At 42.0% G+C, this 23,643-nt stretch overlaps 1 protein-coding gene and 1 long non-coding RNA gene across 2 annotated transcripts in view; one reads left to right on the top strand and one right to left on the bottom strand.

Moving 5' to 3' along the window:
- The window catches only part of LOC306645526, a 187,121-nt gene that overhangs the window by 50,703 nt on the left and 112,775 nt on the right, over nucleotides 1–23,643 (top strand). The window lies entirely within an intron of this gene.
- The window catches only part of GLE1 (GLE1 RNA export mediator), a 33,258-nt gene continuing 12,383 nt past the window's right edge, over nucleotides 2,769–23,643 (bottom strand). The window contains exons 4-16 of the mRNA XM_079113439.1: nucleotides 19,562–19,710; nucleotides 19,297–19,357; nucleotides 18,663–18,917; nucleotides 15,670–15,901; nucleotides 15,011–15,123; nucleotides 14,803–14,872; nucleotides 10,109–10,251; nucleotides 9,830–10,020; nucleotides 9,185–9,314; nucleotides 7,521–7,625; nucleotides 6,204–6,286; nucleotides 5,259–5,322; nucleotides 2,769–3,683 (exon numbers count right to left, since the gene is read on the bottom strand). Coding sequence (XP_078969565.1) covers nucleotides 3,615–3,683; nucleotides 5,259–5,322; nucleotides 6,204–6,286; nucleotides 7,521–7,625; nucleotides 9,185–9,314; nucleotides 9,830–10,020; nucleotides 10,109–10,251; nucleotides 14,803–14,872; nucleotides 15,011–15,123; nucleotides 15,670–15,901; nucleotides 18,663–18,917; nucleotides 19,297–19,357; nucleotides 19,562–19,710 — 1,665 coding nt within the window. The 3' untranslated portion in view covers nucleotides 2,769–3,614. The remainder of the gene's footprint in view (nucleotides 3,684–5,258; nucleotides 5,323–6,203; nucleotides 6,287–7,520; nucleotides 7,626–9,184; nucleotides 9,315–9,829; nucleotides 10,021–10,108; nucleotides 10,252–14,802; nucleotides 14,873–15,010; nucleotides 15,124–15,669; nucleotides 15,902–18,662; nucleotides 18,918–19,296; nucleotides 19,358–19,561; nucleotides 19,711–23,643) is intronic.

The raw sequence follows: 23,643 nt of genomic DNA, 5'->3' as shown, positions 1-23,643 counted from the left end.
TAAAAAATGGAGTCTGGCTGTAAACTAGAGGATAAACTCTATCACGAGTGTTTTTGTAAATGCATCACACAGCTGGAAAACTACATCTCTCCTCTGTGTTTGCTGTAGGTCCTCAGGAAATCCACTATCAGGAATTTATTAAGTAGAACAAAGAAATGGCCAGGTATAATAAGGAAATGTAAGAAGCTCTGTGGACTAACAATCCAGTGACTTGGGAGGCCGAGGCAGGAGGATCACAAGTCTGAGGACAGACTGGGCAACTTAGCAAGACCCTATCTCAACATAAAAAATTTTAGGGCTGAGGAGATAGCTCAGTCAGTAGAGTGCTTGCCTGGCAAGCACAGGGCCCTGGGTTGGATCCCCAGCACTGCAAAAACAAAAAATAAAATAAAATAAAATAGGCGGGCGGAGATGGGGGGCTAGAATACAGTTCATTGGTGGAATGCCTGCTTAGCATGCTCCAGGCCCTGGGGTTCAATACCCAGTACCACGCACACACACCGGAAGCTGTGACTCTTAAAAAACTTTGGTTATCCTGGCACTGAGATGTCCAAACCTAATGGTGTCACTGCTACCATCACAGGAAATTTGAGAAGGAGGGGAAAGGTCCAAAGCACGGGTGGGAAATTCCCAGGGCAACTCTATTCTTCTCTACAGTGGATGTGTGGAGTTCCTGTTGTACTGGAATTTTCAATGCATCATCACATTTGCTCAAAGATAATATAGGACAATGATATGACAAAAATGTGGGCACTTAGCCTGAGAAATGAGGTCAAGTTGGAAAGAAAGCCAGCAGACAAGCACTTGAGTCGAAAAGCAAATGCAGCTCTTGGCATGCTATGGTAAGGAATCTGATGCTCCTACCCAGGTGGAGCTACCTCAATCCGCTGGTGATCATGATCTCTGAGACAACACTATCAGTGGATATCAAAGCCCTGGCCTCCCAGTGCTCTCCCTTCTTGGTTTACCTTTGAGAATACACCAGGAATACTGGTACTGACTGACATATGAAAAATGCTAACCATGTCCAGAGGAAGAATGTTAAAACACTATGAGAAACCTTAATAAGATCTTGTCCATTGAGAGTTTTGTTTTGTTTGGTTTGGTTTTTTTGATAGGCTGGGGACTGAACCCAGGAATTCATGCATTAAGCACACACTCTTCCACTAAGCTACATACCCTTTTTCATACTTAATTTTCTCCTTTTTAAAAAAATGTTTTACCTGTTGGTATTGGGGATTGAAGCCAGGGCACTTAACCACTGAGCCACATCCCCAGCCCTTTTTATTTTTTGAGACAGGGTCTTGCTAAGTTGCTGAGGCTGGCTTCAAACTTGTGATCCTCCTGCCTCAACTTCCTGAGTCACTGGGATTTTAAAAGCAAGTGCCACCATGCCCAGCTCCATCTCTTTTAAAAAGGTGAAACATAGCTTGGGAGCAGTTACACATGTCTGTGATCCCACTGACTCAGGAGGCTGAGGCAGGAGGATCCAAATTTTGAGGTCAGCCTTAGCAACATAGCAAGACCTTTTATCAAAATAAAATATAAAAAGAGCTGGGGATGTGGCTCAGTGGTTAAGCACCCCTGAGTTCAATCCCCAGTACTAATAAATAACATAATACAACATTATATAAAATAAAATATACAGAGTCTTGCTGTATTTTAAGTGCCAAACTCTTGGGCTTGAGAGGTACTATTTCCTCAGCCTTCTGAGTAGCTTGGACTATAGGTGTGTGCCTAACTTCATGTTTCATTTTTGGGCATTCCTTCATATATAATCTTACATGAAACTCCACACATATAGCACATACAGCAACAACGGCAGCAAGGATTCCAGAGCCCCATTAGGGCCCCATTCGATGACTGTGCAAAATGTGAGCTGTCCAGCTCTGATAGGCGCCAGTTTCCAGTTAGTGCCCTAGATTTTCAATTGTTAACGGGCATATTTTTCAGCAGAGGGCAGTAGTATCTTAAAGGAAGGGATGCTCTTTTGATATCTGCACCAAGCTCCATCTGCTGACTGACCTAGGGCTGAACTCCATCCTTTCCACAACCCCCTTGTCCTGAAGTCAGTGCTTCCCAACCTTTCCATGTTCCTGGCAGTGGTACACAGAAAATGAGGTCGTTTGTGAGGCACTGGAAGTGCGCATGGCACCTGGCCATAAGGATTCCACTCACCAAGGCCCTAGGCAGCAGCCCTGCAGGCTGAGGAGGAGGGAGTGCCAGAACACTCCAGCTGGGAAGCTCTGCCCTCAGAAGCTGGAGTCAAGCACAACTTGAAAGTAAAGAATAGGTGAATGACCACAAAACCTAAAAGTGAGTGGAGCCCACATCTCCTGGGTGTCTCAGACTCTGCCTGTGTTTACTGACAGACTTCAATATTTTCACATTTTTCTCTTTTTCTTTCCTTGGGAGGTCAAGGTCATGAAGACAAAAAGGGTGCTGAGGAGCATGCCTACAGTCACAGCGTCTCAGGAGGCTGAGGCAGGAGGATTCCAAATTCAAGGCCAACCTGGGCAACTTAGTGAGACTCTGTCTCAGTCTCAAAATAAAAATAAAAAAGTACTGGGGATGTAGCTCAGTGGCGGAGCACTCCTGGGTTCAGTCCTCAGTACTATACACACACACACACAAGTCAAAAGAGGAAGAAACACATCATTTCATACCTAGATTTGTATACTACAAGTGCACAATTCCCCTAATGATTTAAACAACTCAAGGTACAAGAAATTGATTATATTAAATCAACTATATGTCAGCAATGGATATTTTTAAAAAATTAAGCTTTATTACTTATTTTTTGGCACTGCAGTCAGGATTCATAGAATGGGTCACTTCAAGTTACTTGGATACCAGTGAACACATATACCCACAAAGCACCCAGCATAGAGGGGCAGATCTGTGGCTGCTGCTTCTGCAGTATAATAGAGAATGAGTCTTTCCATAAAACAAACTGAAATTTTTATCTGAATATCCAAGTTCTGAATTTTGGCAGTGGCTTTAGTCAGGCAAATTAATCATCATTTATTACTTGGAACATGTAAAAAATTATAATTCCTCCCAAATGTCTTTATTTAACTACATATCACACATCTCCTCTGCGTTTGGAATTGCTTCACAAGTCGAGAAAGGCAAAACCACCATAACCCAGTCCTGCATGTAAGGATTTAATGATACTTCGAATGGTATTTTATGAGTCTCTTTCTGGGAATTCCATATGAACAGGGATGGGTAGGGGATGAAATGGTGGACTCAGTCCATCTCAGAGTAAAATGACTAAGATATCACCAACTTTCTGAACAACATCAGAGACAAAGGAAATGAAGAGATCAAGTACTAAATACCTCTGCTCACAAATTCTGCTAAAAACAGAAAAGCCAGTTGTATTTAATCTAGGATGTGGATGCCTTAATGAGTTATCAAATCTGTAAAGGAATCACCAAGATTTTGTGACCCATGAAAATCTTCGCTCCTAGTCACATGGTCAAATACATAAAAGCACACACTGACAATTTTCTAAATTTGACATGACTTCTTCCAAACACAACTGTCTTCAGTTGCTTTATTCTTGCCTCTTTGCAATACAATGGTGCTGGTGGGTGATGGGAGTGACATCAGGAACGCCAGAAGGAGGAAGTCAGAAAGCCCTTAGGGACAGGAATCTCCTTGCGTTGCAAACATTTCTGGTAAAGGAAAGACAAAAAGAGAATAAGTCTCTTTCGTGTGTGTGTGTGTGTGTGTGTGTGTGTGTGTGTGTGTGTGTGTGTGTGTGTGTGTGTGGGGACGGGTGCTCTACCATTGACTTACACCCCCAGCCATATAATATATATATACACATATATAATATATATATATATATATATATTTTTTTTTTTTAAACCAGGGGCACTTAACCATTGAGTCACATTCCCAGTCCTTTTTTATGTCTTATTTAAAAACAGGGTCTTGCTGCATTGCTAAGGGCCTCACTAAGTTGCTGAGGCTGGTTTTGAACTTGCAATCCTCCTGTCTCAGTCTTCTGAGCTCCTGGGATTATAGGCATGCGCCACCATGCCAGGCTATATTTTAATTTTCACTTTGAGACAGGGTCTCACCAGGTTGCCAAGGCTGGTTTTGAACTTGTGATCCTCCTACTTCAGCCTCCTGAGTGGAATTACAGGTGTGTGCTTCCACACCTAGCTCAGAATGAGTTTCTAATAATACTATATCTTATGCTTTACAGTTGGAAGAAATTGGGAGGGACAGAAAGCAAGTTTAAGTCCTATAGAAAAGTGGACCAAAAGGAAAACATCCATAAATGAGACTGAGGGTTCTGTGTAAGACTAGAACAAATGAAGTGCTGTGCTGTAATTATGCCTGTCCCCTTTGTGCCCTACAGTCTGGTCTCATCTGTCATCATCCCTGTTTTCCCAATTGGGCTCCTGGAAGCTCAAAGTCAGTGGCTTACCTTAGTAGACCTACTGCAGAGTTTCAAATTATTTGTGAAAATTAGCCTCTTAACCCTAATAAAACAAAAAATTTTTAAAAATAAAATAAATAGGGCTGGGAAGATAGCTCAGCTGGTAGAGTGCTTGCCTCGCAAGCACAAGGCCCTGAGTTCGATCCCCAGTACCGCAAAAAACAAAACAAAAAAATAAATTAAATTAAATTAAATAAATACTTTAAAAAAATTAACCTCTTAAAACTTTTTTGCACTTGGAAATAAGAGGAGAGTTCAACTGAAAGTACAATCTCTTCTTGTGGAGAAAAGTGATCACACTTACCAGGTCCCAAACTCACATCAGAGAAAAGAACTTTGGTCAACAAGCAAAAATTATATTGGTGAGGCCAGGCATGGTGGCCACACCTGTAATTTCAGCTACCTGGGAAAGCTGAGGCAGAAGACTGCAAGTTCAAGGCCAGCCTTGTCTCCAAATAAAAAATGCAGGGCTGGGGATATAATTCAGAGGTACAGCACCCTTGGGTTCCATCCACAGAATCACCAAAAAAAAAAAAAAGTATTGGTGAGAGAAGATTCATCATATATATTTTATTCATCTCTTGGGATGGCTGCTTCATAGGAGTAATAGAGAATGGCACACAGGAGGAAGATGAAATGGCAGCCCCAGTTCAGAGGAAGCAGGAATCCTTAACAAACAGCAGGGCCTGGATGAACTAGAGGAGGAGGCTGCCATCAGTGTTTGGAGGTGCAGGACTTGTCAGGCACAGGTGCATTTCAGGTCAACAGTTTGAGATGTGCTGGGCTGAGGACATCTTACCTCCAAGAACTGCTTGAGGCGTATGAAAGAACCCATCTGTCCTGAGCTTGTGATGGCTTCGATTCTACAGGGAGAAAAAGAAGACTTGTGAACCCCTCACGAAACACACCTCTTTTGAGGGTGTGTATCAGCATACTATTGACCTGGAGTGCAGGGTGGACCCAGTGACTCACAGGGCTGGCTAATAAGCTAAGGGTGCTACAGCTCTTCCAAATGGTCCCGACCTTTTCAAGCCAGAGATGAAGGAGAAGAGAGCACTGCTCCTTTCCAAGGTCTTTATGATCAGGATTTGCCATTAGTTTCCTCATCTGATTTAATGAGGGGACTTGACCTCTTGGCTTAATTCATGACTACATATAATCTTCATCCCAAATGATTTGGGGGAGCCCAGGAAAGAATAATTTTTAAAAATGCCAGATATCTTAATCTTAGATTTGCCTACATTGTGTTTTATTTAGTCAACAATATTTTTAAAAGACTCTCATTTAGAGTTCAAGAGTATTTATTCAAATATGAAAAAGAAGTACAGGCAGCTGGGGTTGTGGCTCAGAGGGAGAACGCTTGCCTAGCACACATGAGGCACTGAGTTCGATCCTCAGCACCACATAAAAATAAATAAAATAATAAAGGTATTGTGTCCATCTACAACTAAAAAATTTAAGCGAGAGAGAGAAAGAGAGAGAGAGATGGGGAGAAAGAGAGAGGGATACAGAAGTACAGGAGTAGAAGATGTCATCCTTAACACAGGCTTTTATACTTTTTTTCAGTGCTGGGTTGAAACCCAGGGCTTTGAGCATGCTAGGCAAGTACTCTACTACTGGGCTACATCCCCAGCATTTTAAATTTTAGTGAAAAATAGCATGTAATAGCACTCAAGGGTATCTGACACCTGGTTCACTACTTTTACTGACTAATTCCCAGTTGTCAACTCAACAAGCCTGATACCTTGGGAAGTAGTCCTCCTTGATGAGAAGCATCATCTTCCAGAACTGGACTTGGTACTGCTTCATGAGGGCATTCCCGCACACCTAACAGGAAAGACAAGCACTGTGAAGGCAGGGATGGAAAACCCACTCCCAGGACAGATTCACAAAGTGGAATCAGCCTTTGACTTTCACACCTGTCAAAAAATTTAAGCCACACTACCACTGAGCTAGCTAGTAAACAAATAAATGAAAAGAAACCAGTCTTATTCTACAGCATTTCTCTGTATATAACAATACCTCTGTATAAAGCAATACCTGTCAGGTCTTAGTGTATTCTTTCACGCTACCGAACCAAGTCATTCTGAAGGTCTGGCAACCCTCCCAAACTAGTAAAAATAGAATAGGGGGGCTGGGGAGATAGCTCAGTCAGTAAAGTGCTTGCCTTGTAAGCACAAGGCCCTGGCTTCGATCCCCAGCACCAAAAAAAAAAAAAAAGAATAGGGGATACCCTTGTGTTCTCAAAGATTCAGGCTCACTCTTTGTGTATATTGACTCTAGGAGCTAAAAGGCAACTAGGAACTACCAGCATTACAAGGGAAATGGCCCCAGACTTGTTATGGCATGTATCCTAAGCATTTATGAAGTATCTATTTTCCATGGAAACCCTTACTGTCACCCTACTGTGGTGGTCCCTCAGAGGCAGACAGAACTGTACAGAGCCTTCTAGGTAGGGAAGATATCTGACCCAAGCTGGTTCACTGTACTTTCTCTCCTAGGAATAAAAAATCTCAGAACAGTGAAATACTGGTCAGAATACACTGGGTGATCATACTGAGGTGACAGCCAGGATGCCCACCTCCGCTATTGTATGCAGAGAAACTGGCAATGCCGGCCAACAGAGCAAGAATAAGGCAGCTTGCAGGAAAAGCAGTTATTGAAAGACATATGGCCCCACAGAGAGACTGTCCTGGTGCCTGGTGATATTCTAGTGCCTTGGTTCCAGGCCCTGATGAGAGTCAACTGCACGTCCTATCTTGGTTGTGGGAGTCATTTATATATTTCTAAAACTAATCCCACTTTTGACATAAGCTAGGATGTACGATTTTCTTCTCTTGGTAATGAAAAAGTATCTATCTACACAGAGAAGGAAAGTACAATGGTTAGAAAAAGTGAAAGCCAGGGCTTTCTTGTGGTTTGGAAAAAACATTTGCAACATTGGCCTAATACTGTTAACCACCAGGCTCCATTTCTACACTACTTACCCATCCATGTCACTCAACATCCTGAGGCAACTTCAACCACTGGCTTTCTCTTGTATGACACCTCAATTACTTACCTCCAAAAAGTCAAAGAGGAGAGTGGCTGTCACATCTGAGAGAGGTTCCATGTTTAAGATCTGGGCCAACCAGCGCCAGCCATGATTTAAGCCATGAGGGTGAATCTGTGAGGACAGAAGTTTGACCATGATTTGCTCTCATTTTATTCAGAGATCTAAACTCTCTGGGTTATTTAGTCACTACCTAGTAGACGTGAACACCAAGATTGTTTGGCCCAGGCACATGTCACAAAAGCAGAAATAACACAAGCTAAACAACCTGGTTTTAAATGTTCCAATCAACATGTATACTCCCATATCTTCATTACAGGATTCCTTCAACATACATGATAACTTCAGTTTCAGGGACTCCATAGGCCAATAGCTTTTTCTTTTTTTTTCTTTTGAGATGGAATCTTGTTATGATGCCCAGGCTGGCTTTATACTACAATCCTACCTCAGCCTCCATGTCATTTGGATTATAGATATGCACCAATATATATGGCTCTTACTGACATTTGATGATTATTCTTTGTATCTTGAGCATAGAATCTGGACACAGCAGTTGTATAATAAAAACTTCTTAGATTCAATCAACTTCTATTTTTTCCAAGTCCATTAACTTTTCTATACCTCTACCTGTACTCCTTGAGAAAAAAACTGAGCTGGGAGGTCAAATCCCTGAACCCCAGCCATGGCTCTGTTACTGACAGATATGTATCCCTCTAGCTTTCTAAACCTCTATTGCCCATCTGTGAGGTAGCAATGGGACCTAGATGGTTTTCAAGGCCCCAACCAGATCTAAGATGACAATTTCTTGCTCACTCCTCTAATAAAAAAAAGTTTAGGGTGAGGAATGCAGCTCAGTGGTACAGTGCTTACTTAGCATGCATGAGGCCCTGACTTTAACCCCCCAAACATTCTAAATCTAATGACTGATTTATAACAGCTTCTCTTCTAGCCTATGAAGCCAGGTGCAGTGGTGCACCCCTGTAATTCCAGTTGTGTGAGAAACTGAAGCAGGAGGATCACAAAGCTGAGGCTAGCCTGGGCAACTTAGTAGGACACTATCTCAAAAAGACTAAGTAAAAATGGTTGACGAATATTGCTCAGTGCTTGCCTAGTATGTGTAAGGTCCTGGCTCCAATCCCTAGTAAAGCAAAAAACGAAACAACAAAAACCTATGAAGCTATCAGACGCTTTCCCTCATTGTTTTGCTGGGTTGACTCTGAAGGAAGGCTGCTAGGGTTTGAAAGTGACAAGAATGGCCTATGAGTTAAAGGCTTGGTCACCAGCCTGTAACACTATTGCAATGTGATTAAACCTTGAAGCTAGGTGAAGGAGGTCAGGTCACTGGGATGTGCCCTTGAAAAAGATATGGGGACCCCACCCCTTCCTGTCCCTCTCTTGCTTCTCAGCTGCTGTGAGGTGAGCAGCTTTATTCTACCACAAACTCCTGCCATGATGTATTGCCTTGCCAGAGGCTCAAGAACAATGGAACCAGCTGACTACTGTCTGAAACCATGAGCCAAAATGAACCCCTCTCCTTGTTAAGCTGTTTCTCAGGTATTTTGCTACAATAACAGAAACCTGACTAAAACCCAGGGCAATGTTTACTGTGGGTGGAATACACTAACATGGACCCTTGTCCCACCTCTCATTGACAGTGAGCTTTTTCTACCCACCTGTTGTTGGTTTCCGTATGGCCACCGAAGTTGGATGATGGCAGCATAGAGACGGATCATCCCAGACATGCGTTTTAGAAAGTTGTCCTGCTGTTCCACCTTGGAATCCTTCACTTGGTAGCCAAGCATCCTACATGGGAAGAAAAAAACTCAATGTGACAAGGCCAAAATAAGGGGAACAAACAGAGATTACTCTTCATGGCTAAAAGTTATAATATTGTTATGTTTAACATTATAGCAAAGCACTGGTATTCATTAACAAATTTGTTTCAGATAAGCCCTACAGTGTAAACTCACAGGTAAAATCAGCAGGTTATGGCTATCTCTACCCATTTACAAATAAGAAAACTGATACTCGAAGAGGTTAAATAATCTACCCATTTTTGCAAAGTTATTAGATGAAAAGCGGGGATAAGTTCCAAAACCTCTGGATTCTAGATCTAATATTCTTTCCAGTAAATTATATTTATTATTGATACCTAAACCTACAAATCCCAAAAGTTGTCTAGCTGACATGAAAGATAGTTCTGATAGAGTATTCAAGGTACATAGAGGAACTGTGAGAAGGAGGAAAAACAATTCCAATTCTATTTATATTCCCTTAATCACCCTAGGGACAGTGAGTAAGGAGAAAAACAACTTCACCGTTGATAGTCTTCCAAAGCCATCCCCTCCTTGAAAGCTGGATAGAAAGGAACAGAGTAAGGACACTTCTTGTGTAGATGAGCAAGGATGAGGTCCCCCACTCTGGGGTGGAGCTCCCAGATCCCAGATGCCACAACTGCAATAGGGAATGCTGCTTCATGATGAGAGGCCACCTCCTCTTCACCTTGTTTCTGAGAACAAAGAGACGGGGACAATTTTAAGTTGATACCCAAAAAGGTGTGCACCAGCCTTTTCTTCCCATAACTCTGGGTTTCTCACCACAAATTTCTCTGCCAGTTTGTACTGAACAAAGTCCAGGCCCTGTGGGTTAAGTGTGACGGACACAGAGCGCCCACCAGATTGGACAGGTTTTCCAGAAAGCAGGCTGTGGATCTTGTCAAAGACCTCCTTCAGCTTAGAGCCTGGGACAACAGGGGAAAGTCAGTGAAAGGTACAGCAGGTTTGTCAATCTGTTTTCCATCAAGTGATTAAAAAGCATTTACAGAAATCCAGCTGTGCTGCCCTACAGAAATTAAGAGACTAAAGCTAAAACACTGCAGAAGATTATAACAAATTCATGTTATTGGGGCTGCAAAACATACAAGTCATGGTACTATTCCAAAGAAGTTCCTTATATGGGAATTAATTTTGTGTGTGTGTGTGTGCGTGTGTGTGTGTGTGTGTGTCACTGAGGACTGAACCCTGGGGCTCTCTGCCACTCGGGTACATCCTCAGCCCTTTATATTTAAATTTTTTTTTTTTTTTTTTTTTTTTTTGGGTGCTGGGGACCGAACCCAGGGCCTTGTGCTTGCAAGGCAAGCACTCTACCGACTGAGCTATCTCCCCAGCCCCTATATTTAATTTTTGAGACAGCACCTAAGTTACCAAGGTTGACCTTGCGCTTGTAATAATCCTGCCTCAGTGTCCTAAGTAGCCAAGAGATTATAGGCTGTACTACTGCACCCAATGGGAATGAACTATTCTGAAACTGACACATGTGACAGAAAAGAAAAACAGTTGTTAAACAGTGTTATAGAAACTAAGACTGTGGTGGGTATCCCTAGAGGAACTAGTTGCACCTCTAGGAAGAACCTTCTGAAGGATCTTTCCAGCTCATGATGATTTTACCCTTCTCTGGGGCCTTCCTCCATCCTCAGAGACAAAGAAGTAGGATCTTATAATAGCCTGGACCTCAACTGTCCCCCAAAGGTCCATGTGGTGAAGGCTTCCCCACCTAGGTGCTCCTGGGAGATGGTGGAACATTTTAAGACATGGGGCTTAGTGGGAGGTCTTCAGATCACCAGAGGCATGCCCTCCAAGGGAACTGTGAGACCATGATCTCTTCTTCTCTCTTTCACCTTCTGCTCATGTGGTAAGAGGTTCAGTTCTGCCACAAACTCCTGCCATGATACGCTACCACAAACACAGAGCAACAGAGCCAACCGATCACGGACTGCAATTTCTAAATATGTGAGAGAAAATAAATCTTTTCTCTATAAGCTAATTATTTCAGGTATTTGTTGTAGTAAAGTTGACAGTTCCTAATATTTATTTTTATATGAAAGATCCTGGGGGCCCCAGCCCCCACACCAGTTACAGTTATATAGTGAGCAGTCAAGCTGAGTTGACTGAGCAACTAGGAGTCATTTCCTTGAAGTGGCTGGCAGTAGTGGGGTCTGACACGTGCCCTATGAACCAAGGACCAGCAATGTATAAAATAAAAATGGAGATGTAGAGAGAGACGATGAGACAAAAGAGGCAAAGAGAACTAAAGTTTCTAGCTCCTGAGACCTAGCCCCATTCCTGCCATTATGTTCTGTGAAATATCCCTTAGTTTTTAGGATAAATGCTATTCTTTTTTCTTAAGCAGATCTGAATTTGTTTCTATTACTTATAATCAAAGGTTTTCCAGGCATAGTGGAGCACACCTATAATCCCAGTGGCTTGGGAAGCTGAGGCAGAAGGATCATAAGTTCAAAGTCAGCCTAAGCAACTTAGCAGGCCCTAAGCAACTCAGTGAGAACCTGTCTCTGAATGAAAAACAAAAAGGACTGGGGATGTGGCTCAGTGGTTGAGTGCCCCTGGGTTCAATAACTGGTACCATAAAAAAAATAAGTAAATAAATTTAAAAAAAAAAGTTTTAATGAATATAGCACCTCCAGTTAAGAATACCCAACGAAGTTTCTAATCACTTCAGAAATGTTACAAAAGTCTCAGAATATCCTATTCAAACCCATGAATCAGGAGGAAACCAAGAATCAAATAATGAAATACCACAGAAACCCTAAGATGAATAATCCCAGAAAAACAGAAAAAGAGACCCAAACCTTACTGAAATATTTAAATATATATATTTCCATACAAATTTCCCTAGGTCACACTCCTGCTACATCATATTCTATGGCTGTGTTATGGGCAGTTTTGAATGTCCCCACTGGCTGAGTCCTCCACCCAACCCACTCTCCAAGCCTCTTCAGTTAGGAAGGTCAGTTTCCACTCCTATGCCTGATATGGCCTCCCAGATCCACAAGCAACCACATCCTCATTTAAATTGTCCCCCAATTTTAAAGACACGGACATTTGCCTTTTTTTTCAGAGATGGGAAGGAGGTCACTCACTAATTCAATATTCACTGAAAACCAATTCTACAGTATGCCTTGTGTCTGGTTTCCCGGGAAACTCTCAATGGGCTTATAGTTATTGATGGAGACACAGAAATGAAGCCAAATGTGAAAAAAGAAAAAGAGCAAGAAACAATTAGATGTGGGGAAAGAAAAAGAGGGAAATAGTCAGGAAGATGACTCTTGGCTTCAGCTACTGTAACTGATAATAGGGCAATTGATTACTCAGGAAATAGGAAGAAAGAGGCACAAGCAAGATGTCACATTTGGAGCTGAACACATTAAATTGGTGGCAGCTAAAAGAAATCCACCAGAGATGGCCCTCAGGTAGCTGAACTAGAGCCTCTGAAGCTCAGAGGAAAGAAATGAACCAGGACAGACTTGAGAGAAAGTCTTTGGTCACGGGGGAACATAGGGTGACAGAACTGAGACTGGAGCAGATCTCTTGGAAACACCTACAATTAGGTGGACAGGAGACTGGGACCCCCACAAAGGATTGAGGGGGGAGAGAAGCAGAATGTGGAAAGTAATGCCACATGCAAGCTGGGGAAGGGCTGGACTTCACAGAGAGGGGAATAATCGATGGTGCCACATGGAAACACGATAAAGACAAGAAAACTATTAGAAAGCAGAGGATCAAGGGAACTTACGATGTGAGACTCACGCATATTTGAAGGCTGAGAAAAAGCAGTCTGTAAAAAGGAGTAATTGCAGAAAACAGGAGAGAATGGCAAGGGATGGGAACAAGGGCAAAGGCAGAAGGGGCAGGCTCCTTCCTGCTGTGGGAGGAGGTGTGGTTACATGCGCAGAGGGGTAAGGGCTGAGAAGAACAGTCAAGGTGCGGGGTGGCTGTCCAGACATCTCTCCCCATTGGTGTTTCTATCAAGGGAAAGAGCACTTTAAATTCCACCAAGTGATATGTGTTTATTTTTACTCTGCCCTGATCCAGAAAGAATTTCAGGCAACAAGTGATATGTGAGTTGAGTTTTGGCATAGGGCAAGAGCAGGAAATGCAGTATTCCTGTTTTTCAAATGACAAATTAATGGGGCACTGGGGTCAGAGACAAGTGAGAGCAGCAGCTTTCCAGATGTGCATACTCCTCTGCCCAGAGGTGGCACAGTCGCATTTATAGGTGCTCTTATTTACAACTGTGGAAAAATGAAACCCCTGGTGCATTTCTTTTATATATTTTTTTTAGTTGACAATGGACCTTTATTTAATTTGTTTGTTTGTTTGTGGTGCTAAGGATTGAACCCAGGGCCTCAAACATGCCAGGCAAGCACTCCACCACTGAGTCACAACCCCAGCCCCTCCCTGTTTCTTAAGAAGGGTATTGAGCCAAGTGCTGTGGCACAGGTCTGTAATTCCAGCAGCTTGGGAGGCTGAGGCAGGAAGAATATGAGTTTAAAGCCATCCTCAACTTAGTGAGACCTTGTGTCTAAATAAAATATAAAGAATGGCTGGGGATGTGGCTCAGTGGTTGAGCATCCCTGGTACCAAAAAAAAAAGGAGGAGGAGGAAGGGTGTTGACTTCCCAGGTTCTGGCAATGGAATGCAGGGTCTCATGCATGCTAGGCAGGCACTACTGCTGAGTTACATCCCCAGCCCCTTTACTTTCTATATCTTAGTCTCTGAAGGAAAAAGAAACATATCCTAAAGTATTAAGCTGGGAAGATTGGGGCTTGCAAAAGCTAATGTAAAGACAAGCAAAGACTACAAGTCACAAGGTTCTATTCATGATGATTGCAACAGTAACTTTCAACTTTAAAGGTAAGAGCCATTCTAAACAATTTACAATTAATACATTGTTAAGTAAAAACAAGTCAAGCTGGGTGCAGTGGCACACGCCTGTAATCCCAGTCACTGGAGAGGCTGATGCAGGAAGATCCCAAGGCAAGGGCAGCCTAGGCAACTTAATGAGATAGTGAGACCCTCAGGAACTTAGTGAGAACCTGTCTCAAGATAAAAAATAGAAAGGACTGGAATGTAGCTCAGTGATAAAGCACCCCTAGATTCAATTCCCACAACAAAAAAAGTAAAAAAATATATGGTTACCCTATTACCTTCTTTCTAGCACTGGAGAGGTAAAAAGTAAAGAAAAATGGGATGCATACAGTTTACATTTGATGCAACAGCCAACATTTGATGAACATACCATTCTGTGTGGTGTGGTGCTGGGGATCAAAATTCAAGGCCTATGATGACATAGGGCTAGCTAAGTGTTCTAGCATTAAGTCATATTTCTGAGTCCTGAACATATTCTTTTCATAGAAACCTTGCAGCTAAGTAGATTTGGAAACAGTAAACAAGACAATGAGACAAAGAGCCATGCTTTCAATCCTCTGACTCACCTGCAATAGTGGAGATTTGGCTCACTGGGATGGTGGCAGCCTTCTGCAGATCCATCTTTATCTTTTTGGCCTGCCAGAAGAGAATAGTGAGAAGACAGGTAATGTTTTGAAGAACTGAGTAGAAGCCCTCTGGACTAGGGGATGTGAGACACCAGCTACATTCCCCTGTGATGTGAGGCTCTGGGGAACACCATCAGACCTCCCCTACCTGACTGTCCTTGCTGCTGGTCAGACCCTCAAAGGCCAACACACACTGGACAGAAGCATCCTGCAGCTGCTGGTACCACTGCATCGTGCTGTCCTGGACCTTCACCTGGAGGTCTGAGGAGTAAGACAAGCTTTCATAGTGGCTGGTAGTTATTGAACATGTTACATGAGCCAACAGTGCTAACCACTTTCTGACATATTAACTACTTTAATGGCCACAATAACAGTAAGTAGATACTATTATTATTATCTCCATTTTGTGGGGAAAAAAATAGGCATGGAAAGGTTAAATGATTGACGAAGGTTACATTGCTAATAAGTACAACTAGATTCCCACTGATCGGGCTCCAGAGCCCACACTCTCAAACACTATACTATACCAAGCTTTGTACATATTAAGTGAACATATATCTGTATGTATTTATTTAAAATACTCAGTAACAGCAATACTTGGAATAATATATTTGCTAGAATTATCCAGACTTCAAATCTTCATGTAAAGGTTTACACATGAAATCAGGCTCCACATGAACCAAAACTGAATTTAATGTTATATAAAAGTTTTGGTTAATTCTCTCAACCTCTGGCCAATACCTTTACTTCTTTTCACTTCTGAAAACTTAGGCCGAGTTATAAGACTGTATTCACACTAAGACCCACCTTCATTACGTGTCCCTCCTGGCCCCTGGCTGGGGACAGAGGACTGTGTGTTGGGCCCTGGCCCCTGTTGTGTCTGTGAGGCTTGCAGCTTGGCTTGGGCCTCCTCCTCATCCTGCCTCTTCTTATCTTCACAGGCTCTGGTGATCTCCTGCCCCAAGTTCCTGAGGAGGTCCCTCATTTCCTGCAGGGCTCTCTCAGCTTCAGCTTGGTTCTCTGCTGTGGGATAGCCACTCTGGCAGAGTGGGACAGACGGTGTTTGGAGCTCATTCCCCAGAACACTTGTGGGGCTACATCATATCTCACACAAGTTAATACATCCACAGGAATGGAATTATTGGGCCAATGGAGTATGCACATTCAACATGCTGATACTAACTGGTTCCCTATTAAGATTGACCATCCCAATCCCATCCATAATATCTAACTATGGAGTTCTTTTATGCTCTCATCAACACTGGCCATAGTAATTTTTTAAAAGTATGTGACAATAGGGCTGGGGTTGTGGCTCAGTGGTAGAATGCTTGCCTAGCATGTGTGAGGCACTGGGTTCAATCCTCAGCACTGCATATAAATAAATAAAAATAAAAGGTTCATTGACAACTAAAAAAAAAGGTGACAATATGCTAGTTTACATTAGTTTTAATTTGCAATACATGTCTTTTTTTTTAATTGTAAACAAATGGGACACATGTTGTTTCTGTTGTACATGGAGTAACAGCATACCATTGCATATTCATAAATTTACATAGAGTAATGATGTTTGATTCATTCCGTTATTTTTTTCCTTCCCCCCCACCCCTCCCACCTCTCTTTTCCCTCTATACAGTCCCTCCTTCCTCCATTCTTGTCCACTCCCACTCCCCATTAAGTGTCATCATCCGCTTATCAGTGAGAACATTACTCTTTTGGATTTTTGAGATTGGCTTATCTCACTTAACATGATATTCTCCAATTCATCCATTTGCCTGCAAATGCCATAATTTTATTATTCTTATAGCTAGAGTAATATTCCATTATTATATATATATATATATATATATATATATATATATTATATATATTATATATATATACCACAGTTTCTTTATCCATTCATCAATTGAAGGACATCTAGGTTGGTTCCACAGTCTGGCTATTGTGAACTGAGCCGCTATGAACATTGATGTGGCTGTATCTCTGTAGTGTGCTGATTTTAAGTCCTTTGGGTACAGGCCGAGGAGTGGGATAGCTGGGTCAAATGGTAGGTCCATTCCAAGTTTTCTAAGGAATCTCCACACTGCTTTCCAGAGTGGCTGCACTAATTTGCAGCCCCACCAGCAATGTATGAGTGTACCTTTTTCCCCACATCCTCGCCAACACCTATTGTTGCTTGTGTTCTTGATAATCGCCATTCTAATTGGGGTGAGATGGAATCTTAGTGTAGTTTTGATTTGCATTTCTCTTATTACTAAAGATAGTGAACATTTTTTCATATATCTGTTGATTGCTTGTACATCTTCTTCTGTGAAGTGTCTGCTCATTTCCTTAGCCCATTTGTTGATTGGGTTATTTGTATTCTTGATGTAGAGTTTTTTGAGTTCTTTATAGATTCTGGAAATTAGTGCTCTATCTGAAGTATGAGTGGCAAAGATATTCTCCCACTGTGTAGGCTCTCTCTTCGCATGCAATACATGTCTTAATAGTGATTTTGAACTTACTTTTCTAATTATTGGACAACCATGTGTCTACTACTCACTCCCCTCCTGCCAGGACTGGGGATTGAATCTATTACTCTACCACTGAGTTACATCCCCAGTCCTTTTATTTTTTTATTTTGAAACAGGTTCTCACTAAGCTGTCAAGTCTGGTCTTGAACTTACAATCTTCCAGCCTCAGACTCCTGAGCAGTTGGGATGACAGGAGTACATCACAACATACGGTCAATCAGAGAAATCTGAACACTGACTAGATATTTGATCACACTGAATTACTACATTTTTACATGTGACATCAGTATTTTGCTAAAAGCAATTTTTTTAGCTTTTAGAACACTAAAGTATTTTCCAGATGAAATATTATGTCTGAGGTTTTTGTACAACCATGTGAGGAGAGGTCTGGGTGGAGGTAGAGATGAAATGTGGTTGCCATGTGCTGATTGTTGTTGAGCTAGGGAATGGACATGCAAAGCTTCATTATGCTATCCTCTCTACTTCTGTATTGGTTTGAAATTTTACAAAATAAAAGGTAAACAAAAGCAATGAAGAGAATTCAAAATAAACTATCAATATGATAAATGCTTGAGTACTTAAAACTCACATAAACTAATTTTTCTTTTTCTTTTTTTACAGTGCTGGCATTCAAGCCCAGGGCCACAGGCATACTAGGTAAGTGCTCTACTACTGAGCTATAATCCCAGCCCTAACTGATTTTTTATTTATCTTTGTTTTATTTTCTATGGTCCTAAGGATGGAACTCAGGACCTTCAGCATGCCAGACAAGTACTTTACCACTGAGCCACATTCCAACCTTTTCTTTTGAACCATGAATTGAACCCATGGGCGCATAACCACTGAACCACATCTCCAGCCCTTTTTATTTTTTATTTTGAGTCAGAGTCTCGCTAAGTTGCTTAGGGTCTCGCTAAGTTCCTGAGGCTGGCTCTGAACTTTTTTTTTTAAATTTTTTTGCTTTTAGTTGTAGATGGACATAATACCTTTATTTTATTTATTTATGTGGTGCTGAGGATGGAACCCAGATCTCCATGCATGCAAGGCAAGCGCTCTACCATTGAGCTATGACCCTAGCCTGCTCTGAACTTTTGATCTTCCCATGTCAGCCTCCAGTTGCTGGGATTATAGGCATGCACCCTTGCACCTGGCACTGTTTTTTGAAACAGGATCATGCTTAGTTGCCTAGGCTGCCTCCCTAGTAGCTGGGATTACAGGTGTGTGCCACTATACCCAGATAAGGTTCTCCATTTCAAAGACAGAAAACAGCACTCTAAGGCTCCTCACCTCTGAAGTGGTGCGAATGATCCCAGAGATGAGACTGCACAGCTGGTTGCCTCGGGTCTGGAAGGCAGCCAGATCCACCTTCAGCAGGTCCTTGTGCTGGTCAGAGGTGTCCAGCTGCTGGTTGAGCTGCAGCACCTCCTCCTGCAGGGTGTAGAGGCTCCGCAGGCGCACCTGGCCTTCTTCCCTCCGCAGTCGTTCTTGCTCTGCTTGCTTCAAACGCTGCTGCTCTGCCTCTCGCAGTTTCAGGTTGAGAATCTATAGAAAGGGTCACTGTGGGGGCTGGGGTTGTGGCTCAGTGGCAGAGCACTGGCCTAGCATGGGTGAGGCAATGGGTTCGATTCTCAGCACTACATATAAATAAATGAATAAAACAAAGGTCTATCAACATCTAAAAAATATTAAGAAAAGAAAGGGTCACTGCGTCACTCTTTCTGAAGGGCTCCTGGTCTTTCTCTTTCCACATTGCTAGAGTGCTTTATATGTACATAGATGAGCAAGAAAATGACTGCCCAAGGCCAGCAATACAGAGGCATGATATAGGTCATGTTCTCCAGGACAATGGTCTGACAGAACTTGACCCTTCAGACAAGATACAGACAGTAACACACCCTCCCTGAATTTCCCAGGCACTGACCTTGGCTCTATGACGATGCTCAGCTTTCAGCTTTTCCTGATGGCCCAAGGCTTCCCTGGTGCTGAGTTAAATAGCAGGAAGTAGTCAGAGATGCTTCCCAAAATAGTTCTCCCTCTCCCAAAACCCACGGTTGGTCATTTTCCAGGTTATAATCTTCTCCACTTTTATTTTGATCTTTAAGGACTTAGAAGTTCAACTCTTTCCCTTCAGGAAAGAGTTCCAGTTGAACACATGAATACCCCAGCTATAATTCAAGGAGACTCACCTCTTCTCTATCACTTCCCTTAAATCCTGAAATTCTTTATGCTTCTTCAGTTCCTTCAGCTCATCAAACCGCTTCAGCTGTTCAGACGCCATCTCTGAGAGGGCTCGTACCTTCCTCTCCTGCTCCTCTTGCCACTGCCTTAAGCCCTCCTGAAAAGGATCAACATTTGCCCTCGGAATGCCATCAGCACCTTGCTCCTTTGCCCCTGAGCTATCCTCTCCCTGGAGACTCTCAAGGGCAGGCAATCACCTGCTCACTTTGCAGGACCCTTGCAGGAGCCCCTCGCATTTGGGTTAACCAATAAACTCAGCAGTTTTGGAAAGCTCCTCCAGTTTGTCTCGTATTGTTTTGGTCACTCTAGTATAAACTGGGAATGGAGAAGTCCTCAGCAACACAGTATCAAACAACCATGCACTTTAAAATTTCTACCCTAAAGTAGAATCCAGTCTCATAAATGCCTTTTTAATTGTATCCTCCAGTATGACAGATGTGGGACATATCACACCTCTGTGAACGTAACACCTCTTGTATATGCTTTATGATATGCAATAGTGACTCTGCTTTATCAGAGCTTTTTTTAAATGACATTACTCTAGAATGCTCTCTTTTTATATGATGATTGGAAAGCTAATTAAAAAATGGTACCAAGTATTACAACAGTAACAGAACTGTTTTCTCAAGTTTGGTTTTGTTTTTACCACCCCCCCTCTTTAATGGAGTGTGCTGGATGTCTCTACAATTTTATTCAGATGACTAAAGAATCTGGAAAAGCTGAGGCTGCTATTGATGAATAACATACTGCTATTACTGATCTTTTTGTATGAATAAAAACATATATAAATGTATATATACACAATAAACACACACAAACATAAATGATTCAAAGTTTTGGAAACACTGGCTGTGCTGCCAACTTTGGAAAAAGTCTCCCACTTTACCATTTCAGTTGGCATTGTACAAAAAGTAATAGTCATATTGGTCCAGAAATATTAAACTTAACTTTTTTTTTATTTGTACAGAAGTAACCCATTATATCAAATATGTAAGGTCTTATCTCATGGGTTTGATTGCAGAAACTAATAAAGTATTCTCTAAATAATGGAAATAAATAAGTAAACTGCCATCCATAAAGTTCCATGGTAATCTACGAAATTCTTATTCTACTCTAATTCCATAAACATGCTATGCTCATTCCTATCTCGCTCCCTTCCTTATCTCTGCCTAGATTATCTCCCCCCCACCTCCACTGAAAAAAGTCCTTTCCTTAATACCCAAGGAAAAAAACACCTAAGTGGGGATATCGGACATTTTATTTATTACTCATTCAAAGTACTTTCAGATGATTTTTGTTTTTTATGGGTTTTTTTTTTTTTTGTATCAGGGATTGAACCCAGGGGCATTTAACCACTAAGTCACATCCCCAGTCTTTTTAATTTTAATTTTTTAATATTTTTAGTTGTAGAAGAACACAATACCTTTATATCATTTATTTATTTTTATGTGGTGCTGAGGATCAAACCCAGTGCCTCACATGTGCTAGGTAAGTGCTTTATCATTGAGCTACAGCCCCATTCCTACCCAGCCTTTTATTATTTTTTATTTTTTATTTTGAGACATGGTCTTGAGGTTGGCCTTGAACTTACCATCCTCCTATCTCAGCCTCCTAAGATGCTGGGATAATAGACATGTACCACCACACCTGGCTTCTCATATGGTTTTTAATGGCAATTTGTCATTTAAATCTCAAAATTTAAAATGTATATGTTTTTGACAATAGTTCCATCTTAGGACTTTATCCTTGGAGAAAACTTCACATGTGTACAAATATAAATACCTATATATCTATATCTCACTAAAATCCTGTGGATGGCAACACATTAAAAACAGATTAACTGGGAATGACAAAATAAATTTTATCTATGAAATACTCTACAGCCTTAAAGAGGACAAGCTGTTTCTACGTACTGGCATGGAGATTATGTCAATGTTAAGACGTTATATTACTTTAGGGCTGGAAAAGTGTGGTTCAGTGGTATAGCTCTTGCCTGGTGTGCATGAGGCCCTAGATTCCATTCCCAATGACACAAAACAAACAAATAAATGAAAACTTATTTTAAGCTTCCAGTGCAAGAATTCAAATTGAAGACAAGCGTATCTATGCTCTCCTTTCATCTTCTTGGGTAGAGGTGGTACTGAGGACTGAAGCCAGAGAACCTTACCACTGAGCCACAGCCCCAGTCCTTTTTATTTTGAGATAAGGTTTCACTAAGTTGCTTAGGGTCTGGCTAAGTTGCTGAGGCTGGCATTGAACTTGCGACTCCTGCCTCAGCCTCCCAAATTGCTGGGATTACAGGCATTGCCACTGTGCCCAGTCTATCCTTTCCTTTGAAACTGTTAAAATGAAAGCTGGGAAGAGGGCATGACAGAGTCTATGAGGGAGATCATGAGCAGGGAAATACTTTCTACATGCTTCTGGAAGACAGAAAATCAGTAGAGGAATGGTGAGTGACAAAGCAGAGGAAGACAAACCCAGGACACATACACATGAACATACACACAAATGAACAAAAGTAAACTCTGCCTTAGGGGAGCAAAGAGGCTCTTTGACACTCATCCCACCTCAAGGTGAACTTCACAATAACCTGGTGAAGAAAACATTTTCCCCAAAATAAGAACTTCTGAGACTAGGTCTGAAAAGGTCATGTGGTTCAGCCTGTTTCTGTAGGATACCTGCTCTTGAAATCTGACCACCTTGCCATGAGGAAGCCCAGGTCATGTGGACAGGACATGTGTTTAAACTTCAACTGCCAGACAGGTAAAGCTCTGAGATGACCCTAGCCTCAGCCACTGCAACCACAACAAACTTCAAATGAGAACCTCCTAGCTGAGCCCACTTGACCCACAGAAACACAACAGTAACAAATGCCAGCTGCTTCAAGCCACCAGGTTTGGGATATTTCTGAAAGAAAAGGAAAAGGAAAAAAGGAAGGAAGGAGGGAAGTAAGAAGAAAAAGGGAGGGAGGAAGAAAGGAAGAGAGAAAGAGGGGAGGGAGAGGGGGCAAGGGAGAGACAGACAGAGCACAAGAAGGCTCAACCCTGAACAATGGAAGAAAAGGAGAAGGAAAAGAAAGGAAAGAAGGGACTGGAGGGGAGAGGGAGGAGCTGGGTTTCACAGCACACACCTACAGCTCCAGCTACTCAAGAGGCACGGCAGCCTGGGCAGCTCCAAGACTCCATCCCTTGTTTCTGTTTTTTGTCATACTGGGGCTAGGACCCAGGGCCTTGTGCGTGCTAGGTAACTGCTCTACACATCCCCAGCACTGACCCTATCTCAAAGTAAAATAAAAAGGGCTGAGGCTGTAGCACAGTAGCAAAGCACTTGCCTAGAATGTGTGAGGCCCTGGGTTCAATCTCCAACACCAAAAACAAACAAAAAAACCCAAAAGCCCTTAATTAGTTTTTTCTTCTTTCTTTCTTTTTTTGCAGTGCTGGGGATTGAACCTTGTGCTTGATGGGCAAGCACTCTACCAACTGAGCTATATCCCCAGCCCAGTTTTATTTTCAATTATAGAATCGAGCCATTCTTTCTTCAGAGACTGTTAGGTTCCGCCTTCATAGTTTAGCCTTATTTGACAACATAGGACAATCTCCAAATTATAAAGAAGTAAATAGAAGCCTGGAAATGCATAAGTATTTTTCCCAAAGTTACATGTAAAATACAAAAGCCAGGATGTGAAACCAACGCTCTTTTATATATTTTATTTTATATATATATATATTTAAGTTGTAGATGGACACAATACCTTTTTTTATTTCTCTTTATGTGGTGTTGAGGATCAAACCCAGTGCCTCACACATGCTAGGAAAGTGCTCTACCACCGAGCTACAGCCCAGTCACCAGTGCTCACTCTTAACCTCTACCTTATGCTACCTCCCCAAATAAGGTATGGTGGGTAGGAAACCATGATGAACGTACAGTGGACATTCCTTTCTTTTCCCTAGTACTGGAGGATTAAACACCGGGGCACTCTACCACTGAGCCACATCCCCAGACAGGGTCTCATTAAGTTGCCAAAGCTGGC

Source organism: Sciurus vulgaris, assembly GCF_902686455.1.
Source record: "Sciurus vulgaris genome assembly, chromosome: 15".
Classification (NCBI taxonomy): Eukaryota; Metazoa; Chordata; class Mammalia; order Rodentia; family Sciuridae; genus Sciurus; species Sciurus vulgaris.
Note: the sequence above shows the minus strand (reverse complement) of the source record. Positions and strands in the feature narration are given on the sequence as shown.